Source organism: Pantherophis guttatus, chromosome 2 (assembly GCF_059756535.1).
Source record: "Pantherophis guttatus breed Tessera chromosome 2, ASM5975653v1, whole genome shotgun sequence".
NCBI lineage: Eukaryota > Metazoa > Chordata > Lepidosauria > Squamata > Colubridae > Pantherophis > Pantherophis guttatus.
Window position 1 is genome coordinate 69,643,807 of NC_142064.1, and position 19,353 is coordinate 69,663,159.

Here is a 19,353-nt window from a genome sequence, read left to right on the forward strand (position 1 = left end):
AACATTGTAAGACTGTTTGGGCAAGTTCCTTTGAGTCAATATGAATCTGACATAGCTCTCAACAATGAAACATGTAAAATGTAGCAAACTATAGCAAAAAGGACTATTCTTATAACTTGCCATACATCTCTAATTAGTGGACCAGCAAAATATTATGCACATAGTATAATTGGAATCAGTAAGGCAATTGACAAAGTAGATCACAACCTTCTTGTAAAATAAAAAAATGTGGGATAGACATCATCACCACCAGATGGATTCATAACTGGCTGACAAATCACACTCAATGTGTAGTCCTCCATGGAACTACATCTACATGGAGAAAAGTATGCAGTGGGGTATCCCAAGGCTCTATCTTAGGTCCAGTACTCTTCAACATCTTCATAATCTATGAAGATGAAGGCATAGAAGGGGAACTCATCAAATTTGCAGATGATACCAAGGTAGGAGGAAAAGCCAATACTTTAGAAACTAGGCTCAAGATCCAGAAGGATTACACAGATTTGAACAATAGGCCCTAACCCTATTCAGTAAAATTCTATTCAGTGGCGAGAAAAGTAAAGTTTTACACTTAGGCAAGAAAAACCAAATACACAGATATAGAATAGGTGGTACCTGGCTTGAGAACAGTAACAATGAGAAGAATTTAGGAGATCTAGTGAATAACCACTTCAGTATGAGCCAGCAGTGAGTTGCAGTTGCCAAAAAAGCCAATACAAACCTAGGCTGCATCAACAGAGGAATATTATCAAGATCACATGAAATATTAGTACCACAATATACTGCTTTTGTAAGACCATACTTGGAATACTTCATCCAATTTTGGTCACCATGATATAAAAAAGATACTAAGACTCTAGAAAAAGTTCAGAAAAAAGCAATAAAAATGATTGGGCTAGCAAAGAGAAGGACTAGGATGACATAACAGTTTTCCAATATTTGAGGGGTTGTCACAAAGAAGAATGGGTCAACCTATTCTCCAAAGCAGCTGAGGGTAAGACAAGAAGTAACGATGGAAACTTATCAAAGAGACATCCAACCTAGATCTAAGAATAAATTCCCTGACAGAACCATCAGTGGAACAGGTTGCCTTCAGAAGTTGTGGGAGCACCATGACTAGTTTTTAGAAAGAGATTGGACAGCCATTTGTCTGTTAATCTCTAAAATTGAGATGTTGGGGGCCTTCTCATTCCCTCTTTCCATACGCCTTCCCACTCAACTGAACCAGGGTTCTGAAGCCTACCCCTTACAATCATTTATTTCCATTAGCCATTTCTGGAGTACTTATTGCATTAGCTTATAAATAAGCAATCTGGCATCTTCCAGATAACTAGAAGTCCTTTGCCACTGCTAGGGTTTCAAAGTTGTTCCTATGCTTGTTGTCCTGTTTTCCTTGAGTGCTCCCCACCACCATTAATACAAGCTGTGCAGATTCTGCTTGAATTATCTAATACTTAAGTAATAAGGTATATAAAGTAATACACCTCCTACTAGATTCACATTATTCATTTAGTTTATGTTTTAATTTAAATCCTGTTTAATCAAGGAGTGGAATATAAGTAAGTTCAAATTTATTATTTAAAGCCTAACTAAAAATAACCTTATCAAATAATTTAAAACTATTTTTAAAAGAGAGGAAACATTATAGCACTTTAGAACCTTTCAGAACCAAGATTGGCCCAACAATGTTTCTAAGCATTAGTGCACTCATTATGCAAACATATCACTGGAAAAACATGCCTAAGAGCATCTATATTAGTCAAACTGTTCATTTTAAAAGGCTGGTCAAAATCATTCTGTTAGCAAACTTGATATTAATACTTCTCTCCAAATGACAAAATAAGCTCTCTTTTTTAGAAATATTTCAATGTTATAATGTTAATATACGCTGCAGCAGCATTTTTATTTTATTAAATTGTTTGTCCTGTATTTGTTAATTTTTTGCATAGTTCCTAAAGTATATTCCCAAATAGAGCCATAAATTAATGCCATAAGTGTTGGCATTCTAACATCGTAAACATTTCACTACTTATTAACTTTTAAGAAATAAATGATATGGCCACGAAGTCTATTCTGCAGCACTTACTTAGCACCTTGTTCCTAGATCAGATTGGCATCTACCAAATAAAACTACTACCTAAAAAGGAAAACAGAACAAAGTTGTATAAACTGAGCCAAACTGCACTCAGTGATTTCACTGACCTAGTGTAGCACAGGTTTAAACAGTATAATTCCATTCAGTATATGAATGTGTTGAGAAGGAGAAAGGCTTTCAGATATATTGTACATGTTCACTGGCTAAATATAAGATATAACTAATTAATGAAGAACACAACCTCCATCCCACCTGTAATTGATTTAGAATTAGGTCCCTCTGGTGCAATGGGAAGTATTCTGCGCATGAATGGGAGATAATTTAGGCTCTGTATTATATGCATAGTGCCCCATTATTGAAAAATTAAAATGGAAAGTCTTTGATTTTTTCTTTAAAAAAAAGAAAAGGCTATAACACAAAATTTTAGGAGTACTTCAGAATCTTATAAAAGTGGGTTCCTATTATGCTACTCCTATGTATCTTTATTGTTCTTATGAATCCCAGTAGATGTCCAGAGTGACGCAGGATTCTTTCATTGAAAAAAGAAAAATAAGTTTTCTGTATATTCAGCTCAGAAGATAAATATTCTCCTCAAAGTGATTTTCAATCTAAAGACAATTTGATTCACATGTTTTCAAGAATTCTTTAGCAGCAAGGAATGATATATGGAAGTTCTAGTTATGAAAAACAATCATAACTAGACCAGTTATGGTTAGAATAAGAAATGCTGACAGGTCTTACTTATGAAATGAATTAATAATCTGTTTTATCAAAGTCAGGTTAATAAGCCAATTCTAAAAGTCCCACCCCACCAAAAAAATTGTGAATGACAGAAGCTTAACTGTACCAAGGCAAAACAGTTAATACCAGAAATACTGTAGCACAGAAAGCTCTTTACTTCCCAAAACAAAAATATACTTAATAGTCTGTCCTGTTGATTTAACCAGATTATTGTATTGTTCACCACATACTATACAGCTGTTCTATGATTCATTGATGCTATTCAAGCACAAAACTCCAGGTCAGTCACTAGAATAGCAGCAATAAATCAAACCGTGTAACCAAAGATATTACTAAATTGAAAATATCATCTAGTTTCTAAAAAAATAAAACAAGAATTTTATTCTTTTGCATGTCCAAAAATTTGTTTTAAATGAGTGAACTCAAAGTTGAAATGAGTATCTACTCTTATTTCTAAAAAAGTGTATCATCTCTATAATACACCACATCTTAAACCACACAACATCACCATATACTACGGCAGGGGTGAAATTCACCAGGTTCTGACAGGTTCTGGAGAACCGGTAGCGGAAATTTTGAGTAGTTCGGAGAACACCCCAGAGTGGGGTGGGAATGGGGATTTTGCAATACCCTTCCCCCAGGAGTGGGGAGGGAATGGGGATTTTGCCAGGGGCGGGTTCTAAATCCTGTTGCTACAGGTTCGCTCGTGTGCAGAAGTGTCCAGACGGTGGGCGGAGCCTCCTGCCGCCGCCACTACTGGTTTGCTCGATCCGGTGCGAACCGGTAGCAACCCACCACTGGATTTTGCAGTAACCTTCCCCTGGAGTGGGGTGGGAATGGAGATTTTGTAGTATCCTTCCCCTGCCACACTCACCAAGCCACACCACACCCATCAAGCCACGCCCACAGAACCGGTAGTAAAAAAATTTGAATTCCACCACTGTACTACAGTATGCTACACGTGTTATATTTTGGACTATGTATGCACAAACATGTTATCAGTAATGATGACACACTTCAGCTATATGAACTGCAAACCTTATTAGATTGCTCTTAATAATGCTACCAAAATTACCGTTTCTTTACCATCACCCAACTGAAGCTGATCATCTGAGTAAAAAGGTAAAAAGATAAGGCCTTTTGGGATTCAGTAAGCCCCATGGTGACTAGCTGAACACAACATATAGTCTGTAAGTTACCCACATGTGCTGAATGTGTTGTTTTATATAGCATATTTCAACATATAGTAAAAGCAAATGATCATACAACTAATGTATTGGACAAGGTAGCTTGCATTTTTGGAAAGGAAAGTAGCACTTCCTTAATGCAAGGAGTAAGATTTAATATTATCCCATTTTAAAATGTGAGCAGTAAAACAATGTCTTATTTTTAAATATTAAGCACTTTATGTATTTCTTATTTATCCAAAATTTGAATCTTTATGAGATCTAGATTATCTTTTATTTGGAGCTAGGCTTTTCTCAGGAGCCCTGGTATTTTGGAATACCATTCTGTAGAATGTCTACTAATGTTCTTAGAATGTTTCCTTTCAGAAGCAACTAAAAAGCTTTCCTATTCCATCCAGCTTTTTCCAAATTAATCCTCTTCTTCAAATTTTTGTTCTCACTTTAATTTTTCCGTTTATTTTATAGAATATTTCAACTGGCTTTAATTTATACAGTTATAAATCGTCCTTAATTTTATAAGACAAAAAAAAAACCATGCACATCAGCTGTTTCCTTAATGATTTGTAATCTATAAAAGATAAGCTTCCATGTGGAGGTACATATATGCATGTAGGGCTCCTTTCCTGTGGGAAAACAATACATATTCGTTTTCTGAACGTTATCCCTCTGGAAGGAGTCATGTGTACTCATTCCATGTGATCATTAGGCCCTATAAACAATAACACTAATTACATGTTAGTGAGGGCTGTGCCTTTGAAATATCAGCAGAACATCCTTAAAAGTTTGTTTTCAGTCTAGGAAAGAAGTATATGAATATTGTAAATCAAATAAGAAACTGGCAATGTCAGTAACTTCTAAGTACCGTAGAGAAACACTGGTGGCTGCCAAGGAATAAGACAAATTCCTGTTGAATATTAAGAGATTTTAATCATAATAACAATTCAGTATTAGAACTGGTTACCAAGGGAACAGTGAACTAGATGAGTGCAAGCAAAGGAAGCTGAACAGCTATCTGTTATGAATGCTTTGGACTGCTGCATGAATCACAGGATTCAATTCAATGGTCTAAATGCCCCATTCAATTAGTGGCTTCCACAAGAGGATGGTAAAAATCAGCAAGAGGGACAGAACATTTGAATACAAGATCCATCCTTTTTTAAAAAAAACATTCAATCAATTTGTACAATCAACCAAGATATTATGGCCACCATAACAATCAATTTATTACAAAAATGACCCAGAGGGGAGAAGGAATCATACACTAAACCTGGTTCTTGTCTTAGAGTAGAGTTGAGAGATACTACTATCAGTCCCTTTTCTGTTTACATCATCACTCCAACCCACCCCCACAGGAAGATTAGACCTATTCAATCAGTCCCTCTGACTCCCAGACTGCTCTTGATTCCAACTTGGAAGGAACAAGGGATTGTCCCCAATACTGAGACTTTGGTTGCTACTTAGAATGAGGTAGCAAGGAGGGTTTAGATTGGAGTGCACCATCTTGCCTGCAACAGACCACACTATGCCCTTGGTTTACTGAGGACCTCTGCAGAATAAAACAGCAGAAGATATGCCTAGGGAGCCACAAGAGGAAATCTAGGAGCAAGTCTGAGCATCCTTTAAAGTTTACCTTATGGCAGAAATATGTATGTTTCTTTGATGTGGCTACTTTTGCTTTTGATCCAAGCCCCTCCTGGTTTGTTGAGCCTCCAAACTGGTAGCCCATGCTTGAGTTTCCAGTGGGAAACTATGAAAGGGGCACTGGTTTGTCTCTCTTCAAAAGAACATCTTTGGATCAGGCAGAGATGGACTATTTTCACCCAGACTCCAATCTTCCTTCTTTAGGGAATTTTTTTTTTAGAAGGGGGTTAGCCAACAGGTCCAAAGTGTCCTGGGGGAAGCAGATTATCTGGACCCCTTTCAATCAGGTTTCAGACTAGGATACAGTAATAAGCAGCTTTGATAGTGTTTGATTACCTCTGGTTGGCTCAGGATGGGGGAGGTGTATTCATCCTGGCCTCCTTGATCTCTTAGCAGTCTTTAACAACATTGACCATAGTTTACTTTTGGACTAGCTGAGGGATTTGGGAGAGCTGTTTTATAGCTGTTGTTCTTCCAGGGGTGATTCTCATTGGTGATGATGGGAAGAGGAAGGGTCTAGATGTAGACCCTACTATGTGGGATACTTCAAAGGTCTCCCCTCTGCTTTTTAAAATCCACTGCTGGAAAAAGTCATCTGTGAGCATGGGATACAGCAATTGTATTACATTAACTGGATAAATAGACTAACCTAGCGAATAGAAAATTGTGTTTTTAAAAAAACTCAAACCAATATGCAGGATGAATAGATAGTATAGGATTAGATGGATAAATGGTAGTTCTAGGCTAGTGACTTAGACTCAACTTGCTGAAGAACTTTACAGTATGATTCTGTGAGCCAGAACAGAAAGATAACACAACTTTCCTCAATAACTTTGTTTGAACTTCCCCATGTTTCTTACCTTGACATAGATACATTGCTTGTACAGAAGCACCTTCTAGCTTTGATAAATACTAGAGAACACCAAAAGGAGAATGTGGCCTTGGAGCCTTTTCTATTTGCAAAAACTAGAAGAGATTTCTGAGGACTGATGTACATGGAAAAATCACTTTCAGTTTTGTAAGTATAGGTGATGCTGAGAAGAGGCTCTGAAGCAGACAAAAGAAAGCAACACAGTTGCTCTTAAATCCTCTGCCCCTATGTACTTAAAAAAGAAAATTACCTTCCTTTTACATTTTGATTCATTCAGTTCCATGAATGAATGAGTTTGTTTGTTTGTTTGTAACATTTAGATGGCCACCTAACCCTTAACAATCTGACTCTGGATGACATACAAAATAATTAAACAACATACAGAAGAAAAGTAACATTGCTAAAGCAAACTAAAACAATTAAACGGAGATCAGGAGTAAAATATATCTCATTCAATGAAAACTCTACTTATCTTTATCCTCATGCCTAAAGAAAGAACCAAGTCTTACCATAACTGTCTTTTTAAAGGCTTGCAGGAATTGGGGCTGACTATGTATTGGAGGTGGAGATTGTTCCAAAGGGCAGGAGCCACCACTGAGAAGATATTTATAGGTTATATAAGGCTTCAAAAAAGGGATCTGGAATGTATCCTCCCTGTCAAAATGTGTGAAAAGGCAAATATCCTTGGGAGAAGGTGGTCCACAATAACCTATGTCATGTAGAGCTTTATAAATAATCAAGACCTTCAATTGCATTAGAGGCCTATAAGGAGCAGGTATAGCTTACTGAATGAAGCTATTATACAGGTGTAACAAGAAGCACTCATAGTTACCCTTGACACTGAAATCTGGACCAACTGAAGCTTAAGAATGGTAGTCAAGGATAGCCTTATGCACGGGTAAGTTCTAATCCATTTAAGAGATGAGTAAGATATGAGTGACCCTGAGCAGGTCCCTGAATCCAGAAATGGAAATGGACATAAGGCAAATGCCACTTGGTCTTTTCATGAAGGAGCTGTGAGACAAGGAACACACCCAAGTTATAAGCACGTCAGTGTTTCTAGGACCTGTGGGGCCCAAAACATGCAACCACTTGCTCTTGGTAAGGTTCAATTAGGCAGCCAAGACAAGCAATATACAATTCAGTATATAAGCATATTGACTGTCAGATCTTCCTGGGGAAGCTTTCTAGAATCTAGGCTTTTTATAATCTTTTATGTCAATGTGTCTTAAAGTATGGCCCAAGGACCCTCACCCAACACATTCTCAGGAAATCAAAACTATTTGTCAGATATTAAAGAGAGCTGCAAAAATTTAAAATGTCATTCTTCTCATTCTTCTGTTTGTTAAAACAAAGATTTTTTCATGGAAATATTTAAATTAATCTAATGAGTTTAATATTTCTATTTCAGTAAATACTGAACATATTCTACACATGCATGTCAATTTTTAAAAAGGCATTATTTATATAACTCATACAAACAAAATTTATTTTGGGGTCATCTATAATTTTTAAAAGTGAGAAGGGGTCCCAAGAGCAGAAAGTTTAGGAATGTTGCATCATATCATCTCCTCCCCCATCTATTAAACAGGACACCAAAAAAATGTGGAACATTCTTTATTCACAGATATTCTTTATCAGAAAGATGCAAGACATCCTGTCTGCTACAAACATATCAGCATCTCTACTTGAGACAGTGATAAAATGCTTAACTACTTATAGACAGACCCCCACAGAATGTCTGGAATAATTTAAATTCAAGTCAGTCAGTAAAAATGTTTGTGTGGAGTATGGAGGTGTGAGTGTGCATTTTTTGGAATTTGGCCTGCAACTAAGTTTGTAGATGGAAATCTAGCCTTTTAAACATCTAAAAACTACGGAAAAGATAATACAGTGTTAACTGGTATTACTATGAAAAGATGTGGTTTAAGAAAACAAGCTTAGGATGACCCTAGAAAAACCTTTTTCTTACCTTCCTCATTCAAAATCCATGGAAAAGCGGTGGTGTCCGTTTCATAGCCACAAGTGCTGTCTTCAAAGGCACAAGAGCCAGCAGAGTATGATTCAAGGGCTCTGGCTAACTGCAAAACTATAGAAGACAAAGCTGGCTTAGTTTACAACATAAAGAGAGTGGATCAGCTGTGAAAGGGAGTCTGTGATAAATATGCACTTCAGGAAAGCAAGTTCAGGGCAGCCTTTGGCTTAATTCAATGGAAATCAACTGTGCACTTCTGCAGCAGAAGCAATGAAACTGCAGTAGCAGTCTTAACAGTTACCAAGGCTGTCTCCCAGTCTTACAGATGCAACACGATTGTAGCAGATTCCAATACTAATTTTATCTCATTTGCTACTCTAAAAATCTATTACAAGACCCAGTAACCGCATGCTTCGTGCACCTGCTCTTCTGTCAATGTCATGCATTGTCATGCAATGCAGCCATGATCCACTGCATTTTCTAGGGGAAAAACTGTCTTGACCCAATTTTGGGTGGGGGTGGGGGTGGATAGGAACACAATTTTAAAAAATTGTGGGAAATGCAATACCCCAAATTAAGTTCAGCTCCCTAAAGCATCTCTTAGAGACCTCAAGATGCTTATCCTGGAGCAAAGAAGTCACGAATACAGACTACACTACAGAATTTATTAAGAGACTTGACGCTTTTTCTGATTCGAGAGACCAGGTTATCAGCCACGTGAGACATACGCTGTGTTTCTATGACACACGCACCCATTTTTTGTGAACGGTCCCCTCTCTCTATGCAATTATCGCTTTCTCAGCCTCATAGTTATCTCTGGACTTTTCCTTCTAGTAATCCCCTCCCCAAACAACAGGGGCGTTCATACTATTCCCTCATAATAAGTTTCCGTCTATCTGTCAGGCTACGGTTCCTAAAGCTTCTGCTCCAATTCCCATTTCTCCCCCTGAGGCTCTTCATCGTTTTCGCTGCAAAGTCACCTCAACGCCACCCTCACCCACCCCGTTCCAGGTGCAGGAACCGAGTCGTCCCCTCCTCTTCTCTCCCGCCGCCGCCTTACCTTGCAAGGCGAGAAGGCAGCGTAAGATCATAGCGGCGCCGGGAGCGAGGAGGCGAAGAGGACAAAGCAGCTCGGTGGTCACCGCGCGGCCAATCTCCCGCCTCGAGGAGCCGAAGGCGTTGCGAGCAATGCCAATTTAGAAGCCCAGAGCAGCCGAAGCGAAGCAGCAGACCCCCCCCCCGGGGAGGGAGGGGCTGAGCTTGGACAGCCTCGGAGTCAGCCTGCCAGCTCCGAGGGAGGGAGGAAGGGAGGGGGCTGCTCAAAGCAATAGAAGGAAAGATCCGTGAGGGAAGCCCCGCGGTTTCCACACGGAGTAAAGTCTTTCCCCCCTCCCTCAGTCATTGGCAACAGCTCCCAAGGAAGCGCCGGCGGGAATCCGCTCGGCTCGAAGAATAAGCTCCCAGTTGCTAGGAGAGCCTCAAGGCGGCTGGTGGCCTTTTCGCCGCCGCTTTCCATGCTCCGCAGCAGAATCCGGATGCCAACTTTGAGGAACTTTGGCAATACCCTTGTCAAGACTACCCTTCCTCTCTCATCAGGACATGCAGTTTGATGATGGATCTATGGCGTGTGTGTGTGTGTGTGTGTGTGTGTGTGTGAGAGAGAGAGAGAGAGAGAGAGAAAAGGATCCCATTCCCCTCATGAGGACATGCAGTTTGATGATGGATCTATGCAGGAAAGGAAAGGAAAGGAAAGGAAAAAAAGAAAAAAGGGGAAAAAAGAAAAGAAAAGTATGCCATCAGACTTGAAATTCTGGGCTTAGACAATTTAGAACTATGCCGCCTTCAGTATGACCTAAGCGTAGCTCATAAAATTATCCGCTATATTGTCCTACCTGTCGATACAGCTTCAACCACAACAATACAGGAGCACCCAATAGATACAAATTTAAAGTGAACCACTCCAAACTCAATTGTAGAAAATATGACTTCAGCAACAGAGTAGTCAATGCCTGGAATGCATTACCTGACTCTGTGGTTTCATCCCAAAACCCCCAGAATTTTAACCTAAGACTGACTACTGTTGACCTCACCCCATTCCTAAGAGGTCTGTAAGGGGCGTCATAAGAGCAGCAGTGTGCCTACTGTCCCTTTAATGTTCCCTTTATCTTTATTCTTTCTTGTATTCAAATCATATTTATACTTATATATATTACCTAATACGTTCTTGACAAATAAAAAAAAAAAACGGGGAGGAGGAGGGAGGCATAAATCTAGAGTTACAAGTGGCACTGACTAAAATCAGTGATATGGCATTTCAAGCTTCCTAAAACATTGTACAAGTAGTCCTCGACTTACAACAGTTCACCTAGTGACTGTTTTCAGTCACTGTTTTCACTGTTTTCACAATGTGACTTATGACTGTTTTTTCACACCTATGATGGTTGCTGCATCCGCATCACATGATCAAAATTCAGATACTTGGCAACTAGCTCATATTTATGAGGGTTGCAGTGTCCAGGGATCAACTGATCACTTTTTGCGAATTTCTGACAAGCAAAGTCAATGCAGAAGCCAGATTCACTTAATCATCATGTTATTAAATTAACAACTGCTGTGATTCAGTTAACAACTGTGGCAAGAAAGGTCATAAAAATGGGCAAAACTCACTTAACAAATGTCTCGTTTAACAACAGAAATGTTGGGCTCACTTGTGATCGTAAGTCGAAAACAACCCTTATCTAAGGGTAGCAATTATTGAGAAAAGGAATGTAGACCACGGGTGTCCAAACTTGGAAACTTTAAGACTTGCTGGCTGGGGAATTCGGTGAGTTATGAAGTCCACAGATCTTAAAAGTTGTTAAGGTTGGACATCCCGATATAGACAATTTAAACTGCAAAAGAGCTGAGCTAGAATTCATTCCCTTTTAACATAATTCCTCAGAAATTTGTTTTTCTTAAATTACATTCTTATAACCAGCTCAGCAAGAACATTAACGAGCCATACAGTGTAGGTAGTTCTATCATGGTTTGGTTTCTGTCATCATTTTTACCTAACTACCGGTATTCCCTCCTCCTCCAAACAGAAACAAATTTGTATGTGTGTAGCATGCTTCTCCATACATGTGATGAGTTATTAACCAGATTGCAGGTTAATATTATTGGGAAGACTCCTGCCTTCACTGCCACTCACTTGGAATACTGCAATTTGCTCTGCGTGGGGCTGCCCTTAAAAACCAGAAACTTCAGATGGCCCAAAATATAATAGCCCAGGTTAGCCAGGACTTGCCAGCAGGAACCCATTACGCCAGTGCAGAGGGGGCAGGAGTTGGCTTCTGGGTGCAATACAAAGAGATAGTCTTGAACTATAGTTGGCTTGGCACCAGCCTACCTTCAGGAGCACATTTATCCACTAGAATTGGTTGGCTCAACCAATTCAGTCTTGCTGGAGTAAAGCAGCTCCTAATTTCTCTTGGGAGGGAGGGCAAGGCTCAGGGACACCGATCTCAGTAACAGTGCCATGCCTCTGGAATGGCCTCTCTCAGTGTATAAGGGTTCATGAATTGGAATAGACATGGTAACAGATCAGCCAACGGGGACTGTTTTGTGACCCAGATGGCTCGGAGCCTTGGTGTGGCTTAAGTTAATATCTGTATATATATGAGTGCTTCTGTGATTATTGATTCTCTATTCTGTATTCTGAGTTCTGGTTCTGGCTTCTGCTGCATGGGTATTGTACATAAAGAAGTTTCTTATATAAATTAATCCTGCTGAATTATTTACATGTGCTGGTTGGATTGCTGCAAACTCTTAACAGCCTCCCATTAGAATAGAGGTGTCCAATCTTGGCAACTTTCAGAATTGTGGACTTCAACTCCCACAATTCCCCAGTCAGCATGAATGGCTGGGAAAATCTTAAGGAGTTGAAGTCCATAGGTCTTAAAGTTGCCAAGGTTGGAACCCCTGCATTACAGATTAAGTTATCTGCCTCTTTAACTACCATCTGGAAGCAGCTGAAAATACAGTGAAGTTCTCCCAGAAAGCATTTGGTTTATTTTATCCATTTTTAAATGCTATTTTTATGTTGGCCATGGTTATTTTCATTGTTGTATTCCTGCAAATTGCAAAATTACAGGATGATGGTAAGATATAAACATAGTTATATACATTTGTTATTGGTAATCCCATACTTTGAAATGCACATGTACAGTACACAATGCTATCTGGTGCTTTAATTTGCATCTATATTCAATTTTTTTTCTCAAGGTTGCACTTAAATGCAATAGTGTAGCACCCGCATATTAGTTTAATCCTGTTATTTTAATTTAAATATATGGCTTTTAATGCCTTTTAGTTAAGATCTTTCAATTTTATTTTATTATTTGCTGTTGATCTGAAAAAAAAGTCAACATTCTCTGTTCTCATGTGAATAGAATAGAATAGAATAGAATAGAATAGAACAGAACAGAACAGAACAGAACAGAACAGAACAGAACAGAACAGAACAGAACAGAACAGAATATAGTTGGAAAGGACCTCGGAGGTATTCTAGTCCACCCCCACCCCACTCAGGCAGGAAACCATATACCACTTCAGACAAATGGTTATCTAATCTCTTCTTAAAAACTTCCAGTATTGGAGAATTTACAACTTCTGGAGGCAAGTTGTTCCACTAATTAATTGTTCTAACTGTCAGGAAATTTCTCCTTAGTTCTAGGTTGCTTCTCTCCTTGATTGGTTTCCACCCTTTGCTTCTTGTCCTGCCCTCAGGAACTCTGGAGAATAGCTAGACTCCCTCTTCTTTGTGGCAACCCCTGAGATATTGGAACACTGCAATCATGTCATCCCTAGACCTTCTTTTCATTAAACTAGACATACTCAGTTCCAGCAACCGTTCTTTATCTGTTTTAGCCTCCAGTCCCCTAATCATCTTTGTTGCTCTTCTCGGCACTCTTTCTAGAGTCCCAACATTTCAACATTTTCTCAGAGTTTATCAGAATCCATTCTCCTGAACGGTTTTCCTTTTAAAAATGACAGAGAAATCATAAAACAACTCTCCAGTACCTGAGAAATTAAAACAATTTAGAAAACGATTCAAGAAAAGTTATAAATTCCCGCCTAACATGAAATAAAAAAGTTGAAATAAAGCAGGTAAAAGTTGCAAGCAATACATTTTTAATTTTGAATAGACAACAAGTCAAGTAAATATTATAGGCAGGTCTTAGATTCAGGAAGAACTTTGAGAAACCATTTGATACTATAGCATGATATGGAATTTCTATTTGAATTCTGTTTCTAAATGCTTGCTTGAAAGTAACTATAGTTCCATCCAGATAACAATAGTCTCGGCAAATGCCATAGTGTAAAGGATCTGTTGTTCCAAATATGGTTCCCCCTACCAGAAGTTTCAGATCTTACTGCGAGACAGAAAAAGAAAAACTACAGTTCAAATTATTATTCTCCAGGATGCCTTAATATGATAAAATCAGTTGCGTTCTGTAATCACAGTCACCTTAATGACTTTTGGGGAATCTGTGATGATTAGACATATTCTTTTCTAGAAGTAAGGGCATACCAAAATAACTGGCAACTAAATTGCATCCCAACTTCATAATTATCGCTAGAAAGATTCAGATTTTTTAAATGATCTATTTACAGATATTTAATTAACTGGAACCTTTATTTTTGTGCTTTACAGTCTTTTCTAAGCGGTTTACAGAGTCAGCATATTGCTCCCAACAATCTGGGTCCCCATTGGAAAGCTGAGTCAGCCTTGAGTCAGTAAGAATCGAATTGCCAAACTGCAGGCAGCTGGTGATCAGCAGAAGTAGCCTGCAGTACTGCATTCTAACCACTGCACAGAATACACAACTTTTATGAAGAATTCCTTGGAAGAGGTAGGATAATTTTTTATAAAGATTGACAGGCAATTCTCCAATTTCATCAGGAGAGTTGTTGCTGTTAATTTGTTAAGTGCACCCATACTTAATTTAGGGTTTGCAAGATAGATCTTAAAGAATGGGAACACCAAGGGAGACACCAAGAAGGCAACAAACTTTTTAGAGAAAGTTTATTAAGAAATTAGATAATCAGTTGGAAATAAGTAGGAATTTTTTGACTGTGAAAACAATTAAGCAGTAGAACAGCTTACCTCCCAGAGTTGTAGGTGCTCCATCACTGAGAGTTTTAAAGAAAAGATTGAACACCCATTTATCTGAGATGGTATGAGGACTTCTGCCTTGGGCAGAGGGTTGGACTAGAAGACCTCCAAGGTCCTTTCTAATACTATGTTTCGAAAATTGTATAAAATCATCCCTGAATATACTTCTGGCATCAGGGGACCTGCCCCCAGTCAGTTGGATAAGCCTAAATGGTGAGAATGGTTTCCAGAATTCAAGTCACAAAGTGGTTGCTTTCTTTGGGGAAGTTGTATAGCCCTGCAACCTCTTTTTCTGTCCATCCCCAGAGTTGTTCAATTTAGGCATCAGGAAAGAAAGATTAGATACTAATTAATTAGGACTGGTTATGTTACTTGCTTTGGTAATGAAATGTCTGCAAGAAAACCACAAAGCTCAGAGACCGCCAATAACTCCACATACTAATGAAGATTAAGTGTCTAGCAGGCGCTGAGTGCCTGCTATAACAAAAGAGGAAAATGTTTATCGGATTGGGGTTAGCACTGGAAATTACCTCATGGTTCGCAAGAATAAATAGGAAGAGTTAGCTTATCTAAGCAGCTTGTCTTCCAGGTGTTAATTGAAAAATTCAGGTCAATCACAGGACAAGAGCCTTAAGCTAGAACAAAAAGAGGGTTGGTGCAAAAGCCCAGAAACAACTATGCAAGCAAAGAATGGAGCCAAGAAAGCAGAACACAAAAGCAGAATACTGTAAGAAGAACAGGATGTGGACACTACAGGACACTACAATAGAGGCATAAGTAAATGATACTTGAAACATCAATTGTATAAACAATATCTTACAAAAACTGCTTTCTATACCCATGCACAGAATATGGGAAGTACAGAGATAGATCCTAATTCTGGAAAACAAATATGACATCATAGGCATCACTCAAACTTGGTGGGATGATATTCTTGATCACGGAAAGGCTTCAATTTATTGTCAGAGTGCGCATAGTTTGACTATTTTGAGACAACCCAGGAGCAAAATTCAGTAAACAGAGGTTTGTCTTTCAAATAGTGGTTTATCTACAAAGAATATATACATACACGTACTAGGCAAAGTCAGGCAATCAATCATCAAGTATAGCACGGAAGCACACATGGAGAGAGAGAGACACCCTCACCGGGCCTCTCTTATATATACAGCCTCTTAAAGTCATAGCAACCCAAAAACCTTGATGACTCATTCCCTGCCTTATATCATTATAGCAGCTGGTCAGCTCTTAAAGTATTTCCATGACATTTATGCAAAAGGAATGGATCCAAGACAAAGAGTATGGGTGTTGCAGTGTTAATAATGAGCGTGCGCACGCGCGCACACACACACTTACAGAGAGTAATGGAATGTATCTATAAAGGGGGAAGTCATGTGATATATTACAGAAACGCAGCAGGTTTGCAAAAAAGAGGAAGCACATTCCATGGAGGAGTCGGGGGTGGGGGGGACAAGAGACAGTACAGGGCAGAATCATGGGAAGTGGGAGAAATTTAAGAAAGCCATTCCCTCGAATCTCCCAGGGTATTGTGATGGAATGTAGTCTGGATTCCCAGGCAGTTAGGGCTGCATTCCAGAGGACCAAAAGACAGCAAAGTTTAGATAGTTTTGTTAGGAGAAAGACAAGACAGCTCCTTCTTAGAATTTCTCAGAGTATAACATTAGTGATGCAGGTAGTTGCTTTAGTTTGGCAAAAATTCTGCTTATAGGAGACAAACAATAAAAGAAACTTCTTAGAAGTACCTCTGCGTGTGTTTCTTGGTTTTGGAGCCCAATAGGTATATCTGTTTCATTATCATAGTATAGGTTTAGTCTAGCAAGATTCTGTCTATATGATGGACTGTAAGCAAATAAAGAATTTTAGCTGGATTGTGTTATAGTATATCATTCTTAGGCTAGGCCTGACATACAGAGAAAGAGAGAGGGAGGGAGGGAAAGAAATTTGGGGACAAGTGCATGTAAATCATTTTGAAAATATTTAGTGAAGAATCCAATGCACCTTTCTCTTCTTTCAACGAAGCAATAAAAAAGTGATTATAGGTGAGTTCAATTATCCTGACATCTGTTAGGACTATAATTCTACCAAGAGTCAGTTGCCTAATGAATTCCCTTGTTCTCTTTGTGGACAATTCCATGTGTGCTACCTCAATACCAATGTTCAGGGTTTTTGTTCTACCCCACCAGTGCTACTGCAATTTTGTTGGAAAAGACTGCACAAAGAAGTGTTGTCCTGATGTGCTTGGCGCAGTCATACTTCTTAGAGGCTGCCAAATTGTTGTTTTTGGTCTCTTAGGTATTCAGTTTAACTGAAGGCAGTGTCTGGGAAAATGCATCCATCTTCCCCATTTCAATTATACTGTACATTTCTTTCATAAGTTAAATAATCATAGCTTGGATAGCAAAGAGACAAGCAAGCTCAGCTGGCAAAGACAGGATATTTAAGCTCTCTATTCACAGACATAGAAATGATGGTGGAAGTATGTGTAAATGTACAATATATTCTTCATCTTCCTCCTCCCGAAGGAGTCAAAAGAAAAACAAATGAGAAATAAAATAAAAATAAAATAATAAATAAATATAAATAAATATAATAATTTATAAAAATAATTTGGTAAGAGCAATCAGCAATATAACTATGTTACCTAAAACAGGACAAAGTATAGACTATGAATACATTTCTGAGTCACTATAGGTTCATGGGACAACTATGTGCATTTGCCTATATATGTGCAAATGCAGCCTTCAAAGCATTTTTCATCGTTGCATCTGTATTATGAAAGCCAGTCTGGTGTAGTGGTAAAGGCATCAAGTTAGAGGCTAGGAGACTGAGTTCGAGTACTGCCTTATCTACAAAGCCAGCTGGGTGATTTTGGATCAGTCACTCTCTTTCTTTTCTTTTTTTTTTAATTTGATATATATGCCGCCCTTCTCTGGAGACTCAGGGCGGCTTACAATGTGCTAAGCAATAGCCTTCATTCTTTTTGTATATTTATACAAAGTCAGCTTATTGCCCCCACAACTGGGTCCTCAATTTACCTTAGAAAGGATGGAAGGCTGAGTCAACCTTGAGCCTGGGGAGATTCGAACCTGCAGTAATTGCAGGCATCTGGTCTTAATAACCAGCTTAATAACAGGGTGCCTTAGACCACTGTACTACCAAGGCTCTTACCCATAGGAAGGATATAATGGCAAACCGCTCACCAAAAATTTGCCGAATAAAAGTGCACAAACCATCTATGTAGCTGCCATGAAGCAAGACCAATTCAAAGGCACTCCCAAAAAGTGTAATGACTGTCTATTCCTGAAATAGACTGCATTACCTCAACATTACATACAGCTATATAGAATTTTTTTTTTTTAATTTCAGGAAACCTTCTTCTTCCTCTTGGTAGAACAAATTGACCCAGCATGGAACCACAAAATGGTTAAGGAGGGTGGGTAGGGGGAAGGCTTGAGTTTTGGAGAGAGCCTATGGGTTGCCATGAATGCAAGGTTTAATTCATCTATTTGTTCCCTTAAACCCAAATAACAGTGCCACAAAATTGTTTTACCTTGGCCAGATGAGGTTTGCATTTAGAGAATTCCAATTTCAAATTCCAAAAATCATGAAACATGTATTTTCAGTGAGTGTACTTTTACTCTCATCCATTCTCAGTATTTAAAACTGATTTTTAAACCCAGCCACTGCCCTCTGCATTGCTCAGAGTAAACATACTAAATTTGAGCTGCAAAAATCTGGACAACCTCTAGATGGTAGCAAAGACACACATAAACCTCTTGTGACTCTCTCCAATTGCTGTTTATCGTGATTTTTGAGCCAGATGTGGTAGATCTAACATATCAGGAGTGTGTTGTGTTTCTGAACTATATTTTCCCAACTTGATGGTGGAAGTTGGATTCAAGTTACAGTATAATGTGAATTGCTTGATGACTATTAAATATGTTGAATCCCCTGAAATATGTCAGTGTTAAAGTTCACCTAGGTAACTACAAAGAAAGCTGAATAAAAGGATAAAATTTCCTTGTTTAGGGATGATAAAAGAAATTAATTTTCCATACAATATACCTGGCTTCCAAAAGAGATGGTGTACCAATAAAATTGGACTGAATTAAATTAGGAAAACATGCATAGGGAGTTTCATTATTACCGTAAATTCTGCAATGTGCTAACCCATCTGACCTGCAACTAATTCCAAAAGCCATTTAATCCCCAGTCTGCTTTTCAATCACATTGTCTTCACTTACTGCAAATTGCAGAGACTTTCATCTTACTTTCACTTCTCCACCTGCAAGCCTGCTCCTTGCAGGCCACATCTTCATCCACTTACTCATCCAAAATTAGCTACCAGCCAAATTATCTGAAAATGTCCGCCAGAAAATACTCATTCTCTCTGCCTCAAGCATAAGTGTATCCTGTCTCCACCAGATTCTAGCAATCCATGAAGGGAGAAGAAAAAATTTAGCAATAATGAATTGGATTCGTTCTCTGTACACATATAAATCCATACATTTATACCCATGTGTTTTTATGGATTTCTGTGATGGTTTGCAAAGCATTAATAAAACAATTAGTCTTATGGGAGGTTACAACTAATAGCTTGTTTTGGGAAAGTACAGATTCCTCCCTAATGATGGCACTGTGGGAAGCCATCCAAGGAACATGCAGCCT

General features: G+C 38.6%; 1 protein-coding gene across 3 annotated transcripts in view; it reads right to left on the reverse strand.

Annotated features, from left to right (window-relative positions):
• The window catches only part of MAMDC2 (MAM domain containing 2), a 60,936-nt gene extending 50,708 nt beyond the window's left edge, over window positions 1-10,228 (reverse strand). The window contains exons 1-2 of one of the 3 annotated variants that reach the window (XR_015732245.1): window positions 9,571-9,958; window positions 8,508-8,624 (exon numbers count right to left, since the gene is read on the reverse strand). Coding sequence is in view for 2 of the 3 variants with exons in the window: in XM_060690539.2 (XP_060546522.2) it covers window positions 8,508-8,624; window positions 9,571-9,601 (148 nt within the window). In the remaining variant the exon portion in view is untranslated. Of the gene's footprint in view, window positions 1-8,507; window positions 8,625-9,570 lie in introns of all 3 variants that reach the window. The other 2 variants (XM_060690539.2, XM_087886156.1) reach the window with 2 other exon arrangements.
• Window positions 10,229-19,353: the final 9,125 nt, after the last annotated feature.